The sequence below is a fragment of the Zalophus californianus genome, chromosome 2, assembly GCF_009762305.2.
Source record: "Zalophus californianus isolate mZalCal1 chromosome 2, mZalCal1.pri.v2, whole genome shotgun sequence".
Lineage (NCBI taxonomy): Eukaryota > Metazoa > Chordata > Mammalia > Carnivora > Otariidae > Zalophus > Zalophus californianus.
Window position 1 is genome coordinate 81,218,239 of NC_045596.1, and position 20,751 is coordinate 81,238,989.

The 20,751-nt window shown below is 39.7% G+C and overlaps 1 protein-coding gene across 2 annotated transcripts in view; it reads left to right on the forward strand.

Annotated features, from left to right (window-relative positions):
* Positions 1 to 2,865: 2,865 nt before the first annotated feature.
* METAP1 (methionyl aminopeptidase 1) overlaps positions 2,866 to 20,751 on the forward strand; it is a 65,956-nt gene continuing 48,070 nt past the window's right edge. For both annotated transcript variants that reach the window (XM_027600362.1, XM_027600363.1), the window contains exon 1: positions 2,866 to 3,180. In XM_027600362.1, the coding sequence (XP_027456163.1) occupies positions 3,067 to 3,180 (114 nt within the window). In that variant the 5' untranslated portion in view covers positions 2,866 to 3,066. The remainder of the gene's footprint in view (positions 3,181 to 20,751) is intronic.

A 20,751-nucleotide genomic window follows, 5' to 3' on the forward strand; every position in this document is an offset into this window, starting at 1 on the left:
CAGCATTGCATTCCCAAAGGTGCAAGGACACAGCAGCCTCCAGAGCAGACAGCCAGCAAAAGCAGGAGAGTTTCCAGTCTCTCCTTGCCTGAGAAAAACCCCGAGGACTTTTGGACTAGAATTTTCAATAATTCCTGTTCCTCTATTTGATTTGTTTAATCTGAACACAACCCATCAGGGGACAACAAACTGGAATTCCTCCAGATTTGATGGAGAAAGATCGCAAGGGATCTAAACATACCACAAGATATAAGGGGATGCTCTAAGACTGACAACCCATAAGACATGATGGTGCTCAAACACATAAAGAGCTGTCATGTAGAAAAGGAATAGAACTCAGTGTTTTTCCTAAATCTAAGATTAATCCATGGCATAGTATTATGTGAAAATGTAGAATAAAAAATGTTATCAATAACTGCAAATATGTTAGCACTGAATATGCATGTGGATAAAGACTGAAGGTAACAAGGACAAACGAAGCATGATGCGTTTAGGTGATGGTACTGTGGCCAATTTGTCTTGGCTTTTTTTTTTTTAAGTATTGTTCTGCAAAAAAGAAAATTTGACAAATAAAAGCAAACACATACAGGAAAACATACAAATGCTGATAATCAGAGAAAAATGTTCAGCCTCATTATAATATAAAATAAAAAAACAAGATACAATTTTCCATTTATCAAAATGACAAGCATTAAAAATAAATAATAACTAGCACTAGTAAAGTCTCAGGAAATAATATGTCAGAATAGTTCTGACCAGATTGTAAATTTGTATACACTTAAAAAATATATATTTTATTTATTTATTTGAGAGAGAGAGAGAAAGAGAGCACACAAGCAGGGGGAGTGGCAGAGGGAGAAGCAGGCTCCTTACTGAGCAGGGAGCCCGATGCGGGGCTCTATCCCAGGACCCTGGGATCATGACCTTAGCTGAAGGCAGACACTTAATGACTGAGCCATCCAGACGCCTCTTGTATACACTTTCTAAAGGAAAATCTGACAAATTATATTATAAAAAATAAATAGTGACAACCCTTTGATGCATCAATTCCACTTTTAAGAACATATCTTCCAGGCACCTGGGTGGCTCAGTCACTTAAGCATCCCACTCTTGGTCTCAGCTTGGGCCTTGGTCTGGGGTTGTGAGTTTGAGCCCCATGTTGGGCTCCATGCTGGGCGTGGAGCCTACTTTAAGAAAAAAAAAAGAATATGGCCTAAGTAGATAAGGATGTACACAAAGTTCTAGCTAAAAGGGCATTCACTGAAGCCTTGCTTATAATATATAACAATTAAAAATAACTTAAGTGCCTATTATTAGTAAACTTGTTTCAGTAAACTGTCCATACAATAGAATATTGTGCAGATGTTAAAATTATGTGGTAAATTTTATTTATTATAATTAAGTCAATAATTTAATGATTTAATTATCATTAAATCAATAATAATATATTAAATTAGACTATATTTAATGACAATAAAGGAAGTTCACAATGTAATAACTAAAGAAAGCAAGTAACTAAAGTTTCTGCATACTATGGTCCAGTTTTCATTAAAAAATATTTTATATATACATATACACATATGTGTATATATATACATATACATGTATGTATATATATATACATATGCATCTATACACATATATATTTAGTGGTTGATTTCTTTTTGCTCAGGTCTAACTTTTTAAAGTGTATTTGTGGGCACCTGGGTGGCTCAGTCTGTTAAGTGTCCGTCTTCCACTCAGGTCATGATCCCAGGGTCCTGGGATTGAGCCCCACATCCAGCTCCCTGCTCAGCAGGGAGCCTGCTTCTCCTTCTCCCTCTGTGCCCACCTCCCCACTCTCTCCTTCTCTCAAATAAATAAAATCTTTTAAAAAATGTATTTGATTTTATTACATTATTTGTATTGTTTACACGGCAAAACTTATTAAAAATAAAAGTACCATGAGTTTTTCTCCTCTACTAAAAATGTTAAGTTTTAAAAAATATGGGTTAGATAACACGAAGTTCACAACACTTCGTTGATGATCAATAAGTATTAGTTCCTCTCCCTTCCCCAGTGACAGGAGGTACTCAACACAAGTTAGAAAAAGGCAGATCTGGGATGTAGCTGAAGAGATTTGGGCAACCAGTTGCATCAGATGACCTCTAAAGCTCCTTTCAACCCTGATGATTCAAGATTAAAATACAATTCTTTCCTACTCACCTTTTAAATAATCGACTGGAATAGTACAAAATTGTTTTATCGAATATCTAGTAGTTGTAGTGTTCCTATTACTAGCATTGTACATTGTGAATGGGGGTGTGTGTGAAAAAAAAATCAGGCACGAGGGAAGACTGATGCAAATCTCAGCCCTTCTCCTCCTGACAGCTCTCTGGCTCCCCTTTTTGTGAATGACTGAATGGTGGTCCTTAGGCCTCAGAGCAGACACTATCCGTGAGAAACAGAACTTTAAAAAGGGAATTACTTTCCTTTTCCAAGGAGCTGCCGGGTGACCAACACAGAGGAGCAGCGCGCCCTTTCCAACCTGCGAGTGTGGGGGACACTCAAGACCCTGCGATCCAGTAAGGCAAGACCAGGGCGCTGTCTCCTCCAGGTACAGAGAGCGCAAGACACGAGGGCCCCTCCCTGCCGGCCGCACCTGGCCTTCTCCGCCCGCTGCCAGGAGGTCGTGCTCGCCTGGGACAGACGTGAGACGGCGCGGAACTGGTGGAGGTCTCCGCCAGGTTCCCTCGCAGCCCCCACGTGCGCGCCTGGCGCCGGGAGGCGGGGGCCGCTGGCAGGGGCCGCGGGCAGGGGCGGGGCGAACGCCGCGGGGCGGGGCGCCAGTTGCGCGCGCGGGGCGGGGGCGGGGCGCGCAGCGTAGTCTGGGCCGGCCCGGCGCTTCTCCTGCTTCCGCGCCCAGGCCCCGCGGGCCGAGCTCCTCCCCCGGCTCGGCCTCTGTCCCCTCCTCTGCCCTCCCTCCTCCTCCTCCTCCTCCTCCTCCACCACCTTCTCCTCCTCCTCCTTCTCCTCCTCCTCCTCCTCCTCTTCCTCGGTGAGGCGCTCCTCCAGCAGCCAGGCAGCATGGCGGCCGTGGAGACGCGGGTGTGCGAGACGGACGGCTGCAGCAGCGAGGCCAAGCTCCAGTGTCCCACCTGCATCAAGCTGGGCATCCAAGGCTCGTACTTCTGCTCCCAGGTAGACGCCCGCTCCCCCGCGGCGCCGCCGCTGCCGACGGACTTCCTCCCCTCTCCGCCTGCCCTCGCGGCCGGTCGGGACACGCTCCTCCTCTTCCACCCCCGGGCCGACCGCGCTTCCTCCTCCCCCTAGCCGCAGCGCCGTCGCCCCCTCCCGCCTCCGGGGATCCTGGGCCCCTCGGACGCGGGCGCGTCTTCCAGCGGCCATGCGGGCTGGGGGCGGAAGCGGACTTGTCCCGGGTGGCCCGGCGGTCCTACGGCGCCGCGTTTAGGGGCGGGTTCCCGCCGCGCATCCTCTGCCCTTGCTGGGGCTGCCAGGTGTGCGGGCTACCGGAGACAGCTGGGGACGGCTCGGGGAGGGGGCAGCCTCAGCCGTGCGTGTCCCCACAGCCGCAGCTCCCGGCAGGACTCTGGTCGTGGTCGCGGGTGGTTGCGGGGCTGGGTAATCAGTCACACTGGTCCCGGCGGCATTGGGGGTCGAAAAGAGACCCGCTGGGTTTTTGAGGAGTGGGTTGCCTGGGGTTGCAGAGAGGAGGAATGCTAGCTGCAGCCTCACCTCTCTCGTGTTTTACTACCGCGCTTTGACACTTAAGCAACTTTGGGCTTGGGGATGGATAGGGATCTGTAATTCATTCTTTTGCTTTGGCATCCAAAATTATTAATTTCGAGAACCATAAGTTAGCGCTATGAGTCACCGTCTTCATTTACAGAATTTCCCACTGAGTGGAAAAGTCAGTTCCATCAAGGGTCATGCTTTAAGGCCGGGGTGTATTTTAGTAAGTTTTGTGCAGTGGAGCAAACCCAACACTGAATGGGGTCCTGGCTGAAACGTGTGCTCGTGTTTATGTTTACTGAAAAGTACTAGTGTTCCGGTTGCATTTGGACGCTCAGTGTATTGGCAGGGCAGCAGTGGTAGGGCTCTTAGTTACAGTCCAGGTTTGTTGAAGAGAGAGACACATGAAAGTTCAGGTATTAAATTAGTAGCGTCCTGTGGGAAGAAGAGCATGAACAAAGAATCTGAAGGCCTGGTCAGGGCCCTGCCTTTGCCAAGTACTGTGCAATCTTGAACTAGCCAAAAGTTACCTAACCTTTCTGAGCTCCAATCCTACCACTGTGCAGAGGGGAAGATGATACTCTTACATATTTCACAAGGTTGTTCTGGAGCTCAAATTATCCAGTGAATGTGAAATGCTGGTAAAACGTGAAGCATTTTTTTTTTTTAAGGCTGTCAGTACAATGCAACACTGCCATACGAAAAATATAAATGAATGGAATGAAAACAAATACATAAGAATAGTATATATAAGTAATATGAATATTTTAAATATAAAGTATGTAAACATAAAGACGTATGTAAAATACAAATAAATCCTTCAGGTCACAGCACTTGTACATAAGGCAGTATAAGAGATCCTAGCTATTTGTATAGGTCTTGTTTTTAGATAAGATATGATCCTTGACCTTGTTAGTATCATTTGGAAAAAGTTGCACATGAGAAGTGTTGCTCTTTCTAAAAATAGCATTGGGACTACTCAGCGTGCTAAACCTGGTATGAGTCTTTTTGTTTCTTTGAAGTAATTTTCAAAATTTAATTTGTTGAAGCATGTGTGGGACCTGGATTTAAAACAAAAAACCCAATAATTTGCTTTTGGAAATTGTGTACCATGAGTGGAATAATGTGGTTTACGTTGAGTTTAAAATTAGGTTGCATTTTGTAATGCTAAATGAGTTAATATGTACAGACATTTACCTGTTGAGATTTTGAAAAGCTACTGTGAAACCATATTCATCAGGCAGAGGTGATATTCTCTTAGACATGGTATTATTCAGTAGAAAGAACATTGTCTCCTTAGGATTTGTGGAAAAATGCCAACACATTCGTGAAAACATGACACTAGGGCTTCTCCTTGCCACTGCTCTGATCATCTTCACTAGGAGTGGTCTGTCTTCTGTCTGCCTGCTTCTCTGGTCCCCCGCCTGGCTGTCTGGCCAGCTTGTGGGGGAACAATCTGAGAACAAAACTATAAGTTTTGTTATATAAGTTTTGAAGGTAAGCCTTCCCCAGTTACTTCCTAACAACACCTTCTTGATTTCCTTTAGAATATTTTATACAATCTGTAATTATCTCATTTATTTTCTTATTTGTTTTTAAATCAGAAGGCAAGGTTCATGAATAAGCTATCTTGTTCACTGCCTTCTCATTTCTCAACACAATGCTATGTATGCAGTAGGTGGGCACTCAATGTTTGAATCAGTGATAAATGTATCACAAGGCTGAATAGAGGTACGCGCTGCATTTGAATCATGACTCCATCATTTACTAGCTGTGTGATTTTGGGCAAATGACTTGTCTGTTTTATGTTACATCCTTTTAAATTGGGGCCATTGATAGTACAGGGTTTTGGTGAATACTAAATACTAAGTGTATGTAAAACACTTTGCACATTAGTAAAACTAATCAATGTTAGGTCTTTTTTTTTAACATTTAAAAAAATATTTGAGAGAGAGAGCACATGCTAGTTGGGGGGGTGTTAAGGGAGAGGGAGAGAATCTCAAGCAGACTCCCCACTGAGTGGGGAGCCTGTCGCCTGGGCCAGTCTCAGGAGCCTGAAATCACCACCAGAGCCAAAATGAAGAGTCAGATGCCCAACCGACTGAGCCACCCAGGCGCCTCTCAGTGTTAGGTCTTTTTAGTATTATGCTGTGTTTTATGCTTAAGGTAAAAATTATTTTTATCTAAGATGCTTAATTTATTTTTTAAGCTTTTTTTTTTTTTTAAGTAATCTCTGCATCTAATGTGGGGCTCGAACTCACAACCCTGAGATCAAGAGTCGCATGCTTTTCTAACTAAGCCAGCCAGGTGCCTCTAAGATGTCTAATTTTAAGTAAAGTTTGGTTCTTTATATGAATAAAATCCCTTTTACTTGAAAATTGAGGTTTTCTGATGTTTGATGGTATTTCCTTATAGAAGTGTCCATTCTTATTTAATAGTTTACTAGTTTTAATAGTATAGTAGTTTACACCTAGTTCCTAGGAGTCTGTAAGAATATTTTGAGGATGGAGGCTGTGCTTTACATATTTTCATTTTCTCTACCTTGTACACTGTAGGCACTCAGTTTCTTAACTTAAGAAAAGAGGTGACAGGCCTGAGAAGGAAAGCAAAGAGCATTCAAGCCCTTAGTAAATAGCCCAGGGCAGGTGCTATCTTGTTTGTACTTAAAGGATCAGCTGAGAAGGACCTGAGTGATTTGTAACCATTTATAAAATATAAAAACTTAAAAGAATATAGTATGAATGGAAGGAGACTGGGTTTATAGTCTGACCTGGGGTTAAATCTTTGCTACCAGGTTCTTGGCCAAGTTCTCTCTTAAATTTGTAGTAATAAAGTATAGCAGAATCTCAAAAAAAAAATTTGTAGTAGAGGGCTAATGGTGTATCCTCTTCATGGAGTTGAGGGGAAGGTGAATAAGAGCATGCAAAATATTTAGCACAGTGTTCAGTGGTTTTATTATGCATGTGGCCTCATGTCTAATAAATACTATTATACTTAGTTGTAAGAAAGGTTTTGTTTTTTTTTTTAAGATTTTATTTATTTATTTATTTGTCAGAGAGAGAGCGCATGAGAGAGCACGCACACACAAGCAGGGGGAATGGCAGGCAGAGGGAGAAGCAGGCTCCGGCTGAGCAGGGAGCCTGACACGGAACTCGATCCCAAGACCCAGGGATCATGACCTGAGCTGAAGGCAGACACTTAACCGACTGAGCCACCCAGGTGCCCCAGTTATAAGGAAGGTTTAACAGTGTTGAGGGAGAAGTATCATTTGTTTATGAAAATTTTATTTTTGTTTTTATTACAAAAACAATTTTTGTCCATAATGGCTATTGAAAAATGAAATTATAAAAGATGTTACTTACAGTAGCACTCAAGGAAATCATTCCAGTTTTAGTATATGTGCTGCCGAAGCGAGCATGCACCCAAGGAAATCAAACAACTAGGAAAAATCTAATGAAAGCAATGAAAGATCTCTACACTAAAAAATACATATCATTGCTGAGAGAAATTAAAGAAAAGATAGAAATGGATGTATATATAGGTATACCTGTATGTGTATATGCACACACGCATATATATACACCCATTTTATTGTGCTTTACATGCTGTGTTTTTTACAAATTGAAGGTTTGTGACAATCCTGTGTCAAGCAAGTCTCTTATTTTTCTAATAGCATTTGCTTACTTTGTATCTCTGTCACATTTTAGTAATTCTCACAGTATTTAGAACTTTTTCATCATTTTTTTAAGTTTTTTAGTTTGAGTATAGTTGACACACAATGTTACGTTAGTCTCAGGTGTACAACATAGTGATTCAAGATCTCTCTACCTTAGGCTCTGCTCACTACAAGTGCAGCTACCATCTGTCACCACACAGCACTATTACAATATCACTGACTATATGTCCTATGCTGTGCCTTTTGTTCCTGTGACCTACTCATTCCAAAACTGGAAGTCTGTATCTCCCGCTCTCCTTCACCCATTTTGCCTGTCTCCCCCCACACCCATTCCTGCTTCCATCTGTTTATGAAAATTTTGAACAAATTCTTGCAGTAGATTCTTTCAAAGAAGCAGTGGCAAAGTAAGGTGATGAATTGGGTCTCTAGGAAGAAAGTGAGTAGCTGGGCATCTTGGGGTTTGCAGCCGGAAACTGAGGAAGGAATTGCCCTTCCAACATACAGCATCTTTGAAATGTGACTGTGTCCTCTGAAACTCTTTGTCCTTCCATAACAAAGTTCCTAATAATGCAGGGTGTTTCTGGAACTCATCACTGATGGAGATATTACCATATTATAGTTTGTATTTATAGGGATTATCTTTAAATTCCCCGCATTATCTCACACCATTCCTAGGTACTGCTGTAAGTTAGGTGATTGGGTACAACTGTCATAGCTTCTTAGAAAGCTCATTGATCTTATAAAGACCATTGTTGGTTTGAGGACACTGTGGTGGTCAGAGGAGATATCCTTTTATTGACATGCTTAAATTATTATAAACAGTTACGCTGGGGTTTTGGCCTGAGTTATATTTCTATTCCAGTAGAACTTGTAAAAAGCAAGCATCGTTTGGTTGGTAGGTAATCAAAAATTGAACAAGTCTTTAACTCATTTTTTTTTTTTTTTGAGTTGGAAGTAAGTGTGATCTTATATTGTTCATACAGTTTGTAGGTAGAAGTTTTAGTAATTTTTTGGGGGGTGGTGAATCTTTTTCAGGTTTGGCATACAAAATTTTTATTTTTATTTTTTTAAAGATTTTATTTATTTGTCAGAGAGAGAGCACAAGCAGGGCGAGTGGCAGGGAGAGGGAGAAGCAGGTTCCCCGCTGAGCAAGGAGCCCGATATGGGACTTGATCCCAGGACCCTGGAATCATGACCTGAGCTGAAGGCGGATGCTTAACGACTGAGCCACCCAGGCGTCCCAGCATACAAAATTTTTAGTTTCGTCTTGGTAAATTTGGTAGGGTTGACATAACACACATAAGCACATAGCTAAGCACATACTTAGCTCTAGATGTTAGAAGAGAGAAGAAATAGTGTGGTAACTCCTGTACTAATGAGGAATTGTCCCTGATATTAATAGCAAACCCATTTAGTAGATGCAGTATAGGCAGGCGTACTCTATAGAGCAACCACCGTGAATCTCTGCATAGTAAAGTTTAATGTAATGGAGTATAAATATAATTACCCTTGCTGCTTGATCCCAAACCTCTCCTGATCTCACTGTTTTAACATGAGGCATTTGCTTACTCATGCTTGGGCAGGTAGTACTCCTAGCTCAACAATTTTGTCTTTTTATTTCGATTTCTTTGATTGGTGTCAGTCTTGTGTCTGGCTTTGAATAAAGAGCAATTCAATATACTCTGTAAGCTAGGTCTTCTTTTCTCAATGTGTTTGGCAGCTGTAGTTGAACCTAGTAGAAGAACCCTGTGAAAGTTCCCTCGAATTTTACATTGCAAATAAGTTCTCTTCTTATAGCACTGTTCACAGTGGCTAAGTTGTGGAAACAACCAGAATGTCCCATGGGTGGGTGAATGGATAAACAAAATGTGGTATATATACACACTGGAATACAACACAGCCTCAAAAAAGAAGGAAATTCTGCAGTATGCCACATGGTGCTGCCTGGAATAAGCCGGTTACAGAAAGACACTGCATGATTCTACTTACGTGAGGTATCTAAAATAGTCAAATTCATAGAATCGAAGAATATAATGGTGGCTGCCACAGCCTGGGAGGAGGGAGAAATGGGGAGCTACTAATCAACAGGCTTAAAGTTTGAGTCCCACAAGATGAATAGGCTCTAGACATCCACTATTTAACATTGTACCTACAACAAGGGAAATTATATTTGACATTTAAATTTAAGAGGGTAGATCTCATAGTAAAGTGTTTTCACATTAAAAACAAGTTCTCTCCTGTTTTTGTCTCCAGTAACTTCTCTGTTTTATTGCAAGGTTCAGTAGGGACTTCTTCCTGATACATTAGAGCTGTGCCATGTCTGTTGGAAAGCATTCCTGAAAACCCTGTCAGCTGGGGTCTGCTGCTGTGGCATTTATTTGGGTCATGGGCTCAGGCCTCTATTGGTTAGGGTATAAAAGATAAATGAAATTGTGACGTTAGCAATTTCCTTATCATCATAAAGTAAGAGGCAACAGAGACTTCTCCATACTATGAACCTCTATTTAATGATTCTACCTTGATAAAAGGTGCAAAAGGGCAACCTTTTGTATTGGATTCTGAAGGCTACTTTGTCTTATTCATCAAGCTTTGAGCTTAAATCATTCAGTAAAATAGGTAACTGTAAGTGCCATTAGATATGGCATGGCTTTTGTTTTTTTCCTCAAATGGGGCATGGCTTTTTGGGTGGGGGGATTTATTTTATTCCTCATTATTTTGCAAATTAGTACTGCTGATAGGTTTGACTATTTGAATACTGACAACTTCGCGTTGTTCACTACTAAATAAATGCAGAGAAATGTAAGTGCAGTTATTTGAATAATTTAGTATTGTTTTTGAATTGAGGTTTTATGTACCTTAAAGTCAGTTATTATCTTTTTTTTTACTCAGTTACTAGATTTTGAGTAATAGTAAATCATTAATAGAATCTACAAAAATTAGATTTTGAATAATAGTAAATCATTAATAGAATCTAAAAAAATATGATACAGTAAATGCCTATATACTTAGCACCTAAGTTCTTAAAAAGAACATTAGTAGTAAAACCAGAGGCTTCAGTGTGTTCATCACACAAGAGGAACTACTTATCCTGAATTTTGTGTTTATCATTCATTTGCTTTTCCATATGTTTGATTCCTTAGATAATGCATTGTTTACTTTTGATGTTTTTGAAATTTTTATAAATGAAATCACTGCTAGTATTCTTATGCAACTTGCTTTCTTTGTTTAACATTATGTTCTTGAGATTCATTCATGTGTGTAGCTCTAGTTCGTTCATTTTCATTGCTCTATGGTATTCCAGTGAACACATGTATCATAGTTTATTCATTTCTTTGTTAATGGAAATTTGGGTTGTTCCAGGTTTTTGTTCTTGTAAACAGTGCTGCTTTAAATATTCTTATACCTAACTCCTGATGCCCGTGTGCAAAAGTTTCTCCTGGGTATGTATATACCCGTCAGAAAAATTCTTGAGTCAGGATATGTATGTGTTAAGCTTTATTTTGATGGTGCCAAATTGTTTTCCAATGTGATTGTACTTATACTCCTATCATCAAAAGCTTTATATTGTTCCATATCCTAGCTAGGACTTGAAATTAACAGACATTTTGGTTTTTATCAAACTGGTCTTTTGTGTTACTTATGAATAACAACATCCATTGGGCTATTTGTATATTTGTAAACCTGTAATAATTTAACTGTCCTCAAGGGACTTAAGGTTATTTGTACAGACAGGAAGTACATTAAAAAAAGATAAGTGAAAAAAAATAAAAAAGGTAAGTGATTGAATCAGGATGTTGTGCATCTGAAACTAATATGTGAAGTATGCTTTAATTAAGAAAAAGATAAATTACAAGGAGATGCTAAGTGAAAGTTAGAGACAAGGAATTAGTTTTCCCCTTACTTATTTTACAACTTTATTAAATTTCCCCAACTTTTTATTGTGAAAAATTTCAAACGTATGGAAAAGTTTAAAGAATATTTGTAACTAATTGCCATATACTCATCACGTAAATTAATATTTTGCCCTGTTTGCTTTATTTGTGTCTGCTTGTGTGTGGATTGCATTTGTGTATTTGTGAAACATTTGAGAGGAAGTCACAGACAACATGACATCACACCCGTTAAATATTCAGCATGCCTCTTTGAATGACAAGGACATTCTTCTTTCTTAATTACAATGCCATGATTAAATTTAAGAAAATTGACAAGAATTCCCTAACATCATCTAACAGTCAATCCCATTCAGATTTCTCAGTTATCCCCTAGGCATCTTTAATAGTTGTATTTTTTGCTTTTTGTTATTTTTTGGAATTAAGATCTTATCAGAGCTCACAAATAGGGTTGTCATGTCTCTCAGTCTCTTTTAATTTAGAAGAGTCCTCTCATCTTTATTTCCTGATGCTGACTTTTTAAAGAGACTAGTCAGGTGTCTTGCAGAACGTCACATATTCTTGATTATCTCCTTATTTCCTCACAGTGTCTTTAAGTTCTTTTATCCCCTGTATTTTCCTTCAGTCAGACATTAGGTCCAAAGGCGTAACTAGGATCTGTCAAGATTCACTTGAAAAGACTCATAGGTGATGCTGTGTACCTTGTAGTGTATCACATTAGGGGACACAGAATGCCTGATTGTCCCAGTCCTAAATTTGATCATTTGGTTAAAGAGGTTGCTGCCAGATTGCCATTGTAAACATACATTTTTCACTTTGCAATGACTGTGTAATCTGTGGGGGATAGTCTGGCACGGTGAGAATATGCTTTTCTTCAATGATCTTTCTCCAAGTGGTTTTAGTGTCCATGATGATCCTTGCCTGATGATTATCTCAATAGGGGTTGCAAATAGTGATTCCCCTTCTAACCCCATTCTGTCGTTTACTGGTTGATTTTTTCTTTTTCCCTCTAAGGAAGTTCTTCCTCATCAACTGGTTAATAAACTATGTTCTACCTAAAGATGGTAATTTCCTACTCAACAGACATGTAATGGTAATATATTGGTTACTTTCAGTGATCACAAATGTTTGTTTCGTTTCCTCATTTTTCAGTACAGGGACCTTTGGATTTTTTTCCCTTCATTCCCCCACCCCAAGAGAGAAAGAGAGTGTGGAAGCGCAGTAGGGAGGGACAGAGGGAGAGGGAGAGAGAATCCCAAGCAGAAGTCCATGCCCAGCAGGGAGCTGGAAGTGGGGCTACATCTCTTGACCCTGAGATCACAACCCCAGCCAAAATCAAGAGTCAGGTATTTACCTGACCGAGCCACCCAGGTGCCCCTTCCTTCGTTAAACCTTAAAATAAGTTACAATCCTTATTCTTTTTGATGTTCAGGTTGTCTCAGTTTCAGTCAGTGATAACACTTTCAGAGTGGCTTCTATATCCTTTTGACTCTCCTGCATTAGTCTCTGATTGCATCCTGGCCTTATGGCGCAAGACAAATCAGATTTACCTTGTAATTTCCCTGTCCCAGATCTGGAGTCAGTCCTGTCTTTAAGGAGCTTTTGTTTCTGGTAGGAAAGTCTTTGGAAATCTAGATGTCGGTGCCAAGTATATTTCATGCCCCTGGAGTGTCCTTGCCTGTAGGAGAAGGAATAGTAACATCTTCAAGGAACTTTGCTGATGGCTCTATGAGGGACACAAATAAAACCTCTATAGGGCAGTTTTTTAGCATATTAAATAGGTGAAAAATGGTATAGGTAAGGACAGGAAGGCCTCCTGAAGGAGGCGAGTTAAGAACTGGGTTTTGATCAATTACAAAAATAAAAGTGAAAAGGTAAATCAAAAGGTGTGCATTAGAGTATAGGAGAGAATATTTCAGGGGAAGGATAGAGAGCTTATGGAAGTAGAGAAGAAAGCAGACAAAGCGTGTTATAGCAAATGGAGTAGCTTTACTGTAGTGGAGAGTCTGAGTCCAGAGATACAAGTAAATAAAGTCATTGTTAGTAGGGATAGAGACCTTGCTGTTACATTAAGTATACTTTTTGAAAATGTCAGTATCTCCTTTTGCTTTTCATTATAAAAAGCAGTACATAATTTTTTCATAAATTTAATGGAAGCGTATGAAGTGAAAACTCCATCACAATCAGAGAGAATTTAAGAGAATGTTAATAGTTTGGTTTATTATCTTTCCAGACTTTTTTATATGTATTGCGTAGAGGTTAAGAACGTGGATAGTGTCTCAAGAGGGCCTGCATTTAAAACCTGGCTTTGGGGGTTGCCTGGGTGGCCCACTTGGTTAAGTGGCCAACTCTGGATTTTGGCTCAGGTCATGATCCCAGGATCCTGGGATCAAGTCCCACAGTGGGCTCTGCGCTCAGTGGGAAATCTGCTTGAGGATTCTCTCTCCCTCTTTTTCTGTCTGTCATCCCCCACCCTGCCCCTGCACGTGTGCATGTATATGTGTTCTGTCTCTCAAATAAATCTTTAGGGGCACCTGGGTGGCTCAGACAGTTAAGCATTTGCCTTCCGTTCAGGTCATGATCTTGGGGTCCTGGAATTGAGCCCCACATTGGGTTCCCTGCTCAGTGGGGAGTCTGCTCTCTCTCCCTCTGCTCCTCCCAACCCCCCGTTTGTGCTCTCTCTCTCTCAAATAAATAAAAAATAATCTTATAAAAAAAACAACACCAAAACAAAAAAACCCTGGCTTTGTGTTTTTTGACATGCTCAGTAACCTGTGTCTTAGTTTTCTCATCTGTAAAATGGGTTGGTAATAGCATTGCTGACCTTAGAGTTGTTGTATGATTAACAGCATTAATACATAGTAAGTGGGTAAATCAGAGCTTGGCATATAGTATGCACTCAAATGTTAGCTGTTTTTATTTTTTCAAAACAAAAATGAGGTCATTGCTCTTATATACAGCTATACAGTTTTAAACTTAACTTTTTGTTTCAAGTGTGTCTTTTTATTGTGGTAAAAGAACATATAAACTTTAGCACCATAACCGTTTTTAAGTGTTTAAGTGTACAGTTTCAATATTAAGTATATTTACTTATTTACATTGTTGTGGAACAGATCTCCTGAAATTTTTCATTTTGTAGAACTGAAACCCATTAAACAAGAATTCTCCTTTGCTCCCTTCTCCCAGCCTGATGACCACCATTCTACTTTCTGTATCTGAGTTTGACTATTTTAGATACCTCATACTTGTGGAATCATATAGTATTTGTCCTTTTGTGGCTGGCTAGCTTTCCTTCCTCCCTTCCTCCCTCCCTTCCTTCCATTCATTTGACAGAGAGAGCACAAGGCGGGGCGGGGGAGGGGGCGGGAAGGAGGCAGAAGAGAGAGAAGCAGGCTCCCTGCTGAGCAGGGGATCCTGACCTGAGCTGAAGGCAGTCATTCAGCTGATTGAGTCACCCAGGGGGCGGGGCGGGGAGAGCAGCAGGGAGAGGGAGAAGCAGGCTTCTTGCTGAGCAGAGAGCCCAACTCTGGGCTTGATCCCAGGACCCTGGGATCATGACCTGAGCCAAAGGCTTAACTGACTGAGCCACCCAGGCACCCCTGCAACTGGCTTATTTCACTTAACATAATGTCCTCAAGGTTCATCCATGGTTGTAGCATATGACAGGATTTCTTAACCATTTTAAGGCTGCTGAGTATTCCACTGTCTGTATGTATGGTACATAGGTTGCCTTTTCACGTCAGTTGTGTCCTTTGATGAACAAAAGTCTTTTTTTTTTTTTAAAGATTTTATTTATTTATTTGAGAGACAGAGAGAATGAGAGAGAAAGCACATGAGATGGGGGGAGGGTCAGAGGGAGAAGCAGACTCCCTGCTGAGCGGGGAGCCCGATGCGGGACTCGATCCAGGGACTCCAGGATCATGACCTGAGCCGAAGGCAGTCGCTTAACCAACTGAGCCACCCAGGCGCCCTGATGAACAAAAGTCTTAATGTTTGGAGCACCTGGGTGGCTTAGTCAGTTAAGTGTCTCCCTTTGGCTTAGGTCATGATTCCGGGGTCCTGGGATTGAGCCCAGAGTTGGGCTCTCTGCTCAGAGGGGAGCCTGCTTCTCTCTCTCCCTCTACCCTTCCCCCTGCTCATGCTCTCTCTCTCTCTCAAATAAATAAATAAAAATCCTAAAAAAAAAGTCTTAATTTAAGTTTGATGTAGTCTCACTTTATTTTTTCTTTTGTTACCTGTTCTTTTTAGTGTCACATCCAAGAAATCATTTTATCTAATGTCATGAAGTTTTTTCCCTATGTTTTATGGTTTTGGGGCTTATGTTTAGGTCTTTAACCCATTTTGAATTTATTTTTGTGCATGGTATAAGATAAAGGTCTAACTTCAGTCTTTTGCTTGTGGATATCTAGTTTTCCTAACACCATTTATTGAAGGGACTGTCCTTTCCTTATTGAGTGGTCTTGGCACTCTGCTAAGGTCATTTGACTATATATATGAGGGTTTATTTCTAGACTCCATTCTATTCTGGTAGTCTAGATATTTATCTTTATGGCAGTACCATACTCTTTTAATTATTGTAGCTTTGTAGTATGTTTGAGATCAAAAAGTGTCAGTCTTCTAATTTTGTTCTTTTTAAAAATAATTGTTTTGGCTGTTTGGGGACCCTTTAGATTCTGTATGAATTTTAGGATGATTTTTTGAATTTCTGCAAAATAAGTCTTTGGGATTTTAATAGTGATTGTGTTGAATCTGTAGTTTGCTTTGGGTAGTACTGACATTTTAACAATGTTAGGTTTTTCAATCCATAAACATGGGACTGCTTTCCATTTGTAGCTTCTTTTAATTTATTTTAGCAATGTTTTGTAGTTTTGGGGGCATAAGTCCCTCACCTTCTTTATTAGATTTATTTCTAAGTTTTCCTTTTGATGCTGTTGTAAATGAAATTGTTTTCTTAATTTCCTTTTCAGATTGCTCATTGTTAGTGTATAGAAACACAATTGTTGCATGTTCAACTTTACTGATTTTGTTTATTAGTTCTAATGGTTTTTCACTTTAGAATCTTTAAGAAGTTTTCTACATACAAGATCATGTCATTTGTGAACCAAGATATTTTGCTTTTCCTTTCTAGTTGGATGCCTTTTATTTTTCTTGCTTAATTGCTCCGGCTAAGAATTCCAATACTATGTCAAATAGAAGTGGTGAGAGTGGGCCTCTTTATATTGTTCCTGGTCTTAGAGGAAAAGTTTTCACTCTTTCACCATTGACTGATGTTAGCTTTCAGCTTTTATTATGTTGAAGTAGTTTCTTCTGTTCCTAACAAGTGTTTTTATCATGAAGGAGTGTTGACTCTTGTCCAGTGCTTTTCCTGTACCGATTGAGAAGACTGTGATTTTTGTCCTTCATTCTGTTAATGTACTGGTGATTTTTAAATGCTAATCAGATGATTTTTTGTATGTTGAACCATCCTTGAATTCCAGGAACCCATGTCATCAGGGTGTATAATTTTTTAAATGTGTTGTTGAATTTTGTTTGCTAGTATTTTGTTGAGAATTTTTGTATTTATCAGGGATGTTGGTCTGTAGTTTTGTTGTGGTATCTTTTGTCTGGCTTTGCTATCGGGGTAGCCCTGGCTTCATAGAATGAATGCACTGGGAATTTACCCTCTTTTTTGTGAATTGAGGCTTCTCTCTTTTTTCTTAATTTAGCTAAGGGTTCATCAATTTTGTTGATCTTTTAAAAAAATTAAACTCTTAGTTGGGTTGATATCCGCCCCCATCATTGTTTTTCTGTATTATTAATCTCTTGTAATCTTTATCATTTTCTTTCTTCTGTTAGCTTTAGATTTAGTTTGTTCTTTTAGTTCTCTGAGATGTAAAGTTAGTGTTATTAATTTGAGATCTTTATTCCTTTTCAATTTTTTATTTTAATTTATTTAATGTTTTTTAAAGATTCATTTTATCATTTTTGAAGGGGAGGAGGGGCAGAGGGAGAGGGAGAGAGAGAATCTCAAGCAGATTCTGCACTGAGCACAGAGCCCAACGGAGGACTCAGTCTCCTGACCCTGAGATTGTGGCCCCAGCCAAAACCAAGAGTCTGTTGCTTAACTGACTAAGCCACTCAGATGCCCCCTTTCTTCCTTTTTAATATATGATTTTATAGCTATAAACTTCATTTTAACTGCATCCCATAGTCTTTCTTTGTTTTTTAAAGATTTACTTATTTATTTTAAAGAGAGAGCACAAGTGGGATAGGCAGAGGGAGAGGGGAGAGAATCTAAAGCAGACTCGGAGCTGAGCGTGGAGCCTGACATGAGGCTCAGTCTCACCACCTGAGATCACAATCTGAGCTGAAACCAAGAGATGGTCCAGGTAGGGAGACAAGTCGGAAGCTGTTTTGGTAGTTTGACAGGTCAGTAGAGCCCAAAATAGGGTGGGAGGTGTTGGGATTAACTAGATAAGAATAAAATAGGAAATGACTTGTTCTAGCAGCAAAATGGAAACACAAATCTCTTAACCCCGTTGGTACTTTTTTGCTCTCCAGTGATTCACAATCCTGGAAATAAATAAGAATCACCTACATAACCTGTCCTCAGAGATTCTGATTAAATTTGAGATAGGACACAGCATGAATATTTTTAAAGAAAAGCTTTCCAGAGGATTCTAATATGTAGCTGGGACTAAGAACCACACTATCTCCTATCAGCTCCTAAACCTGGTAGACCTTTTTGTTGGTGCTAAACAAAAAATATGTTCTCTTGGGGTGAGAACTCAAGATTTACAACTAGTTATAATAGGGAATCAATAGACAATGCTTTGGTGCTATTAAACAGGTGGAGAATAAAGCAGTGAGACAAAGTGCTCTCACAGAATTACCAAATAAGCACATGTGACCTGTTAGGTTTGGGGGTGGGATGAGGTGTGGTGTGGGCACTATATGGAGAAGGTAGCATTTGAAATAGACCTGAAGGGGTAGATAAAGCTTTTGAGAACTGAGGGAGTGTCAGCAGCAGATAGACCAGGTTGTGGCAAGGAAAGGAAAGTGTGTTTGGGGAACTCTTAAGTCTAATTTAGTTAGGTCATTGGTGCATTTTGCAGAGATGAGGAGGGAAAGATTGCCCAGTTAAGCATTCAGAGGTCTGAATGTGTAGTCAGCCACTCGTGGTTTTGGGTGGTCCTGGTAATGAATGGGAGAAGAAAAAGAGGGAGATTGTGGTTTAGGGAAGGAACACTGTTCAGCCATCAAAAGTTATTAGGAGATGTAGGGATGCCCTCAGTGATTTTGAAGGCCATGACCAGGTTGCTTCATGGCCTCAGCAAGTAACAGGAAGGTGGGTGTCCTTATACAGGTGAGAGGTGTTTATTATGAATACTTTAGTCCCTTCATTTACTTGAACCCTCATATATCTTGAAATACAAGTCTTTAGCTAATTATGCTGCTCCGTGAGATAGCTCCCCTGTTTATTTAATGAGAATAATCCTATTAGTCCTCTTATTAAAAAGTTGGGATTTGATGTGTTTCATGAACCAAATGTAAAGCACTCTGAAATCTTCTGATGAAAGTAGAAGGCTAGTTGGATAGCTACTTTTCAATAAATGTGTGAAATTTCAGAATGTTAGTCAGTGATAGCTACATTGAAAATACAGTAGGGAGAAAAATTAAGTGGGACAGAGTTGATCCCCAGTGCATTGTAAGCTTCTTTAGAATACCAAGTAGTCTGAAATATGTAAAATGTGTTGTTTTTTTCCAGGAGTACGTTCATAATCTTGTTCAAAGTGTTCTTTACCGAAGTAGAATCAAGCATGATTATTTTTAAATCTTGGTAATTACTACATAGCTTATGACTTTTCAGAATAGATATGAAAAAATAATTTTATATGAATACTTAAGAGGTATTTAAATCTCGGTCTTTATATATTATTTTGGGTTGTTTTACTCTGCCCACCATGAAGTGAGGATGGAGTAGAAGGGTTTTGAAATATTTATACTGCTTTTAGTTTGTCCAAAGTTTACCTGAGAATTGAGTCAACAGTAGAGATCACAGTGGAATAGATGAGGTGAATTGTAGAGGCAGTAATTGCTAAAGGCTTTAGAAGTGCCAGTTCCCACTGAGGGACGGATGGTATTTAAAGTCAGTTATTACTATCTTCTGTACTCTTGAAGAAAGGGGAGGTTTGGGTGGAGGAGAGGAGGGCGTCTTGTTACTTAAACTTAATTGCTCTGAAAGATAGCTATAGAGTTGGTCACAAGTGGGAATGGTATCAGCTCCCTTGCTCCTGTCTCAGAGCCGCTCTTATTTTCTATTTTAAATACTGAAGACTGCTCTAGATTTCTTTTTAACAAGAGTTCCTTGATCAAGAGGGGTAAAGGGAAAAACGTTTGGAACTTAACTCCAACATGCTCCGGATGGCAAGCATTTGCGATTGGAAGCAAGAAGTCTTTGTTTACTTAAAATTCAGGAAGATTTGATGATTGGGTTCTGGATGTTTTCCTGTCTTGTAAATAACATGACCTTCCGAGTATCATCTTGGAACGATCAAATAATGATGAATGTGTAGACATATTCCCTGTAAGAGGGTAAGTCACTGAATACAATAGGTGTTAGGATGGAGGTAAGATCGATGTGAAAGAAAGGGGCAGTCAGTCTGATTGTTGTTCTTGATGCCAGTCTGTCAAGCCTAGTTCACCAGAAGGATGATGTCCCTCAGGAAAGAAGCTTGAAAAGGTGGGCTGTGTGCTTTGCCACTGGGATATTCAGTTGTGGGGTGGAGAGTAACTTGTTCAGTCACACTGTTAGCAGAAAGTATAAATATGTTGTCCTAATTCTGTATTAATTGGTGTCATAACTCAGATAAGAAAGCAACTTGTCTTATAGATGGATTCTTCATGGAGCTAGAAAATGGCATTCAACTTAAAATACTGAATGTAGGAGATGAGACTTATAGTCTGTGTGCACTGTGCATTATAGGGAATATGGTTTTGATTTTTGAAAAGACATGCTTATAGTCAAATATTCTATATTCCTCATACCACGTAATTTATTTCAACATTTTTTTCCAGTTTTACTGAGAAATAATTGACTTAACTTTAAGTTTAAGGCATATCAAGTTTAATGATTTGATATATGTATATATTGCAACGTGATTACCACAGTAAGTTTAGCTAATATCCATTACCTTGCTAGTTACAAATTTTTTTTCCTTGTGATGAGAACTTTTGGATTTATGCTCTTAGCAGCTTTCAAATACACAATACGGTATTGTCATCTGTAGTCATCATGTTGTGCATTACATTCTCAGAACTTATCTTTATTTCAACATTTTAAACAGATTATTTTGGCATTTAATTCTATATCTCTAAATAACATGATTGCTGTGTCCTGATGATTTGGCTCAGGCCTGTCTCAGCTTCCTGGAATGTAAGAAGAGGATTTGGTTGTTTTACCCCTTGCCTGCC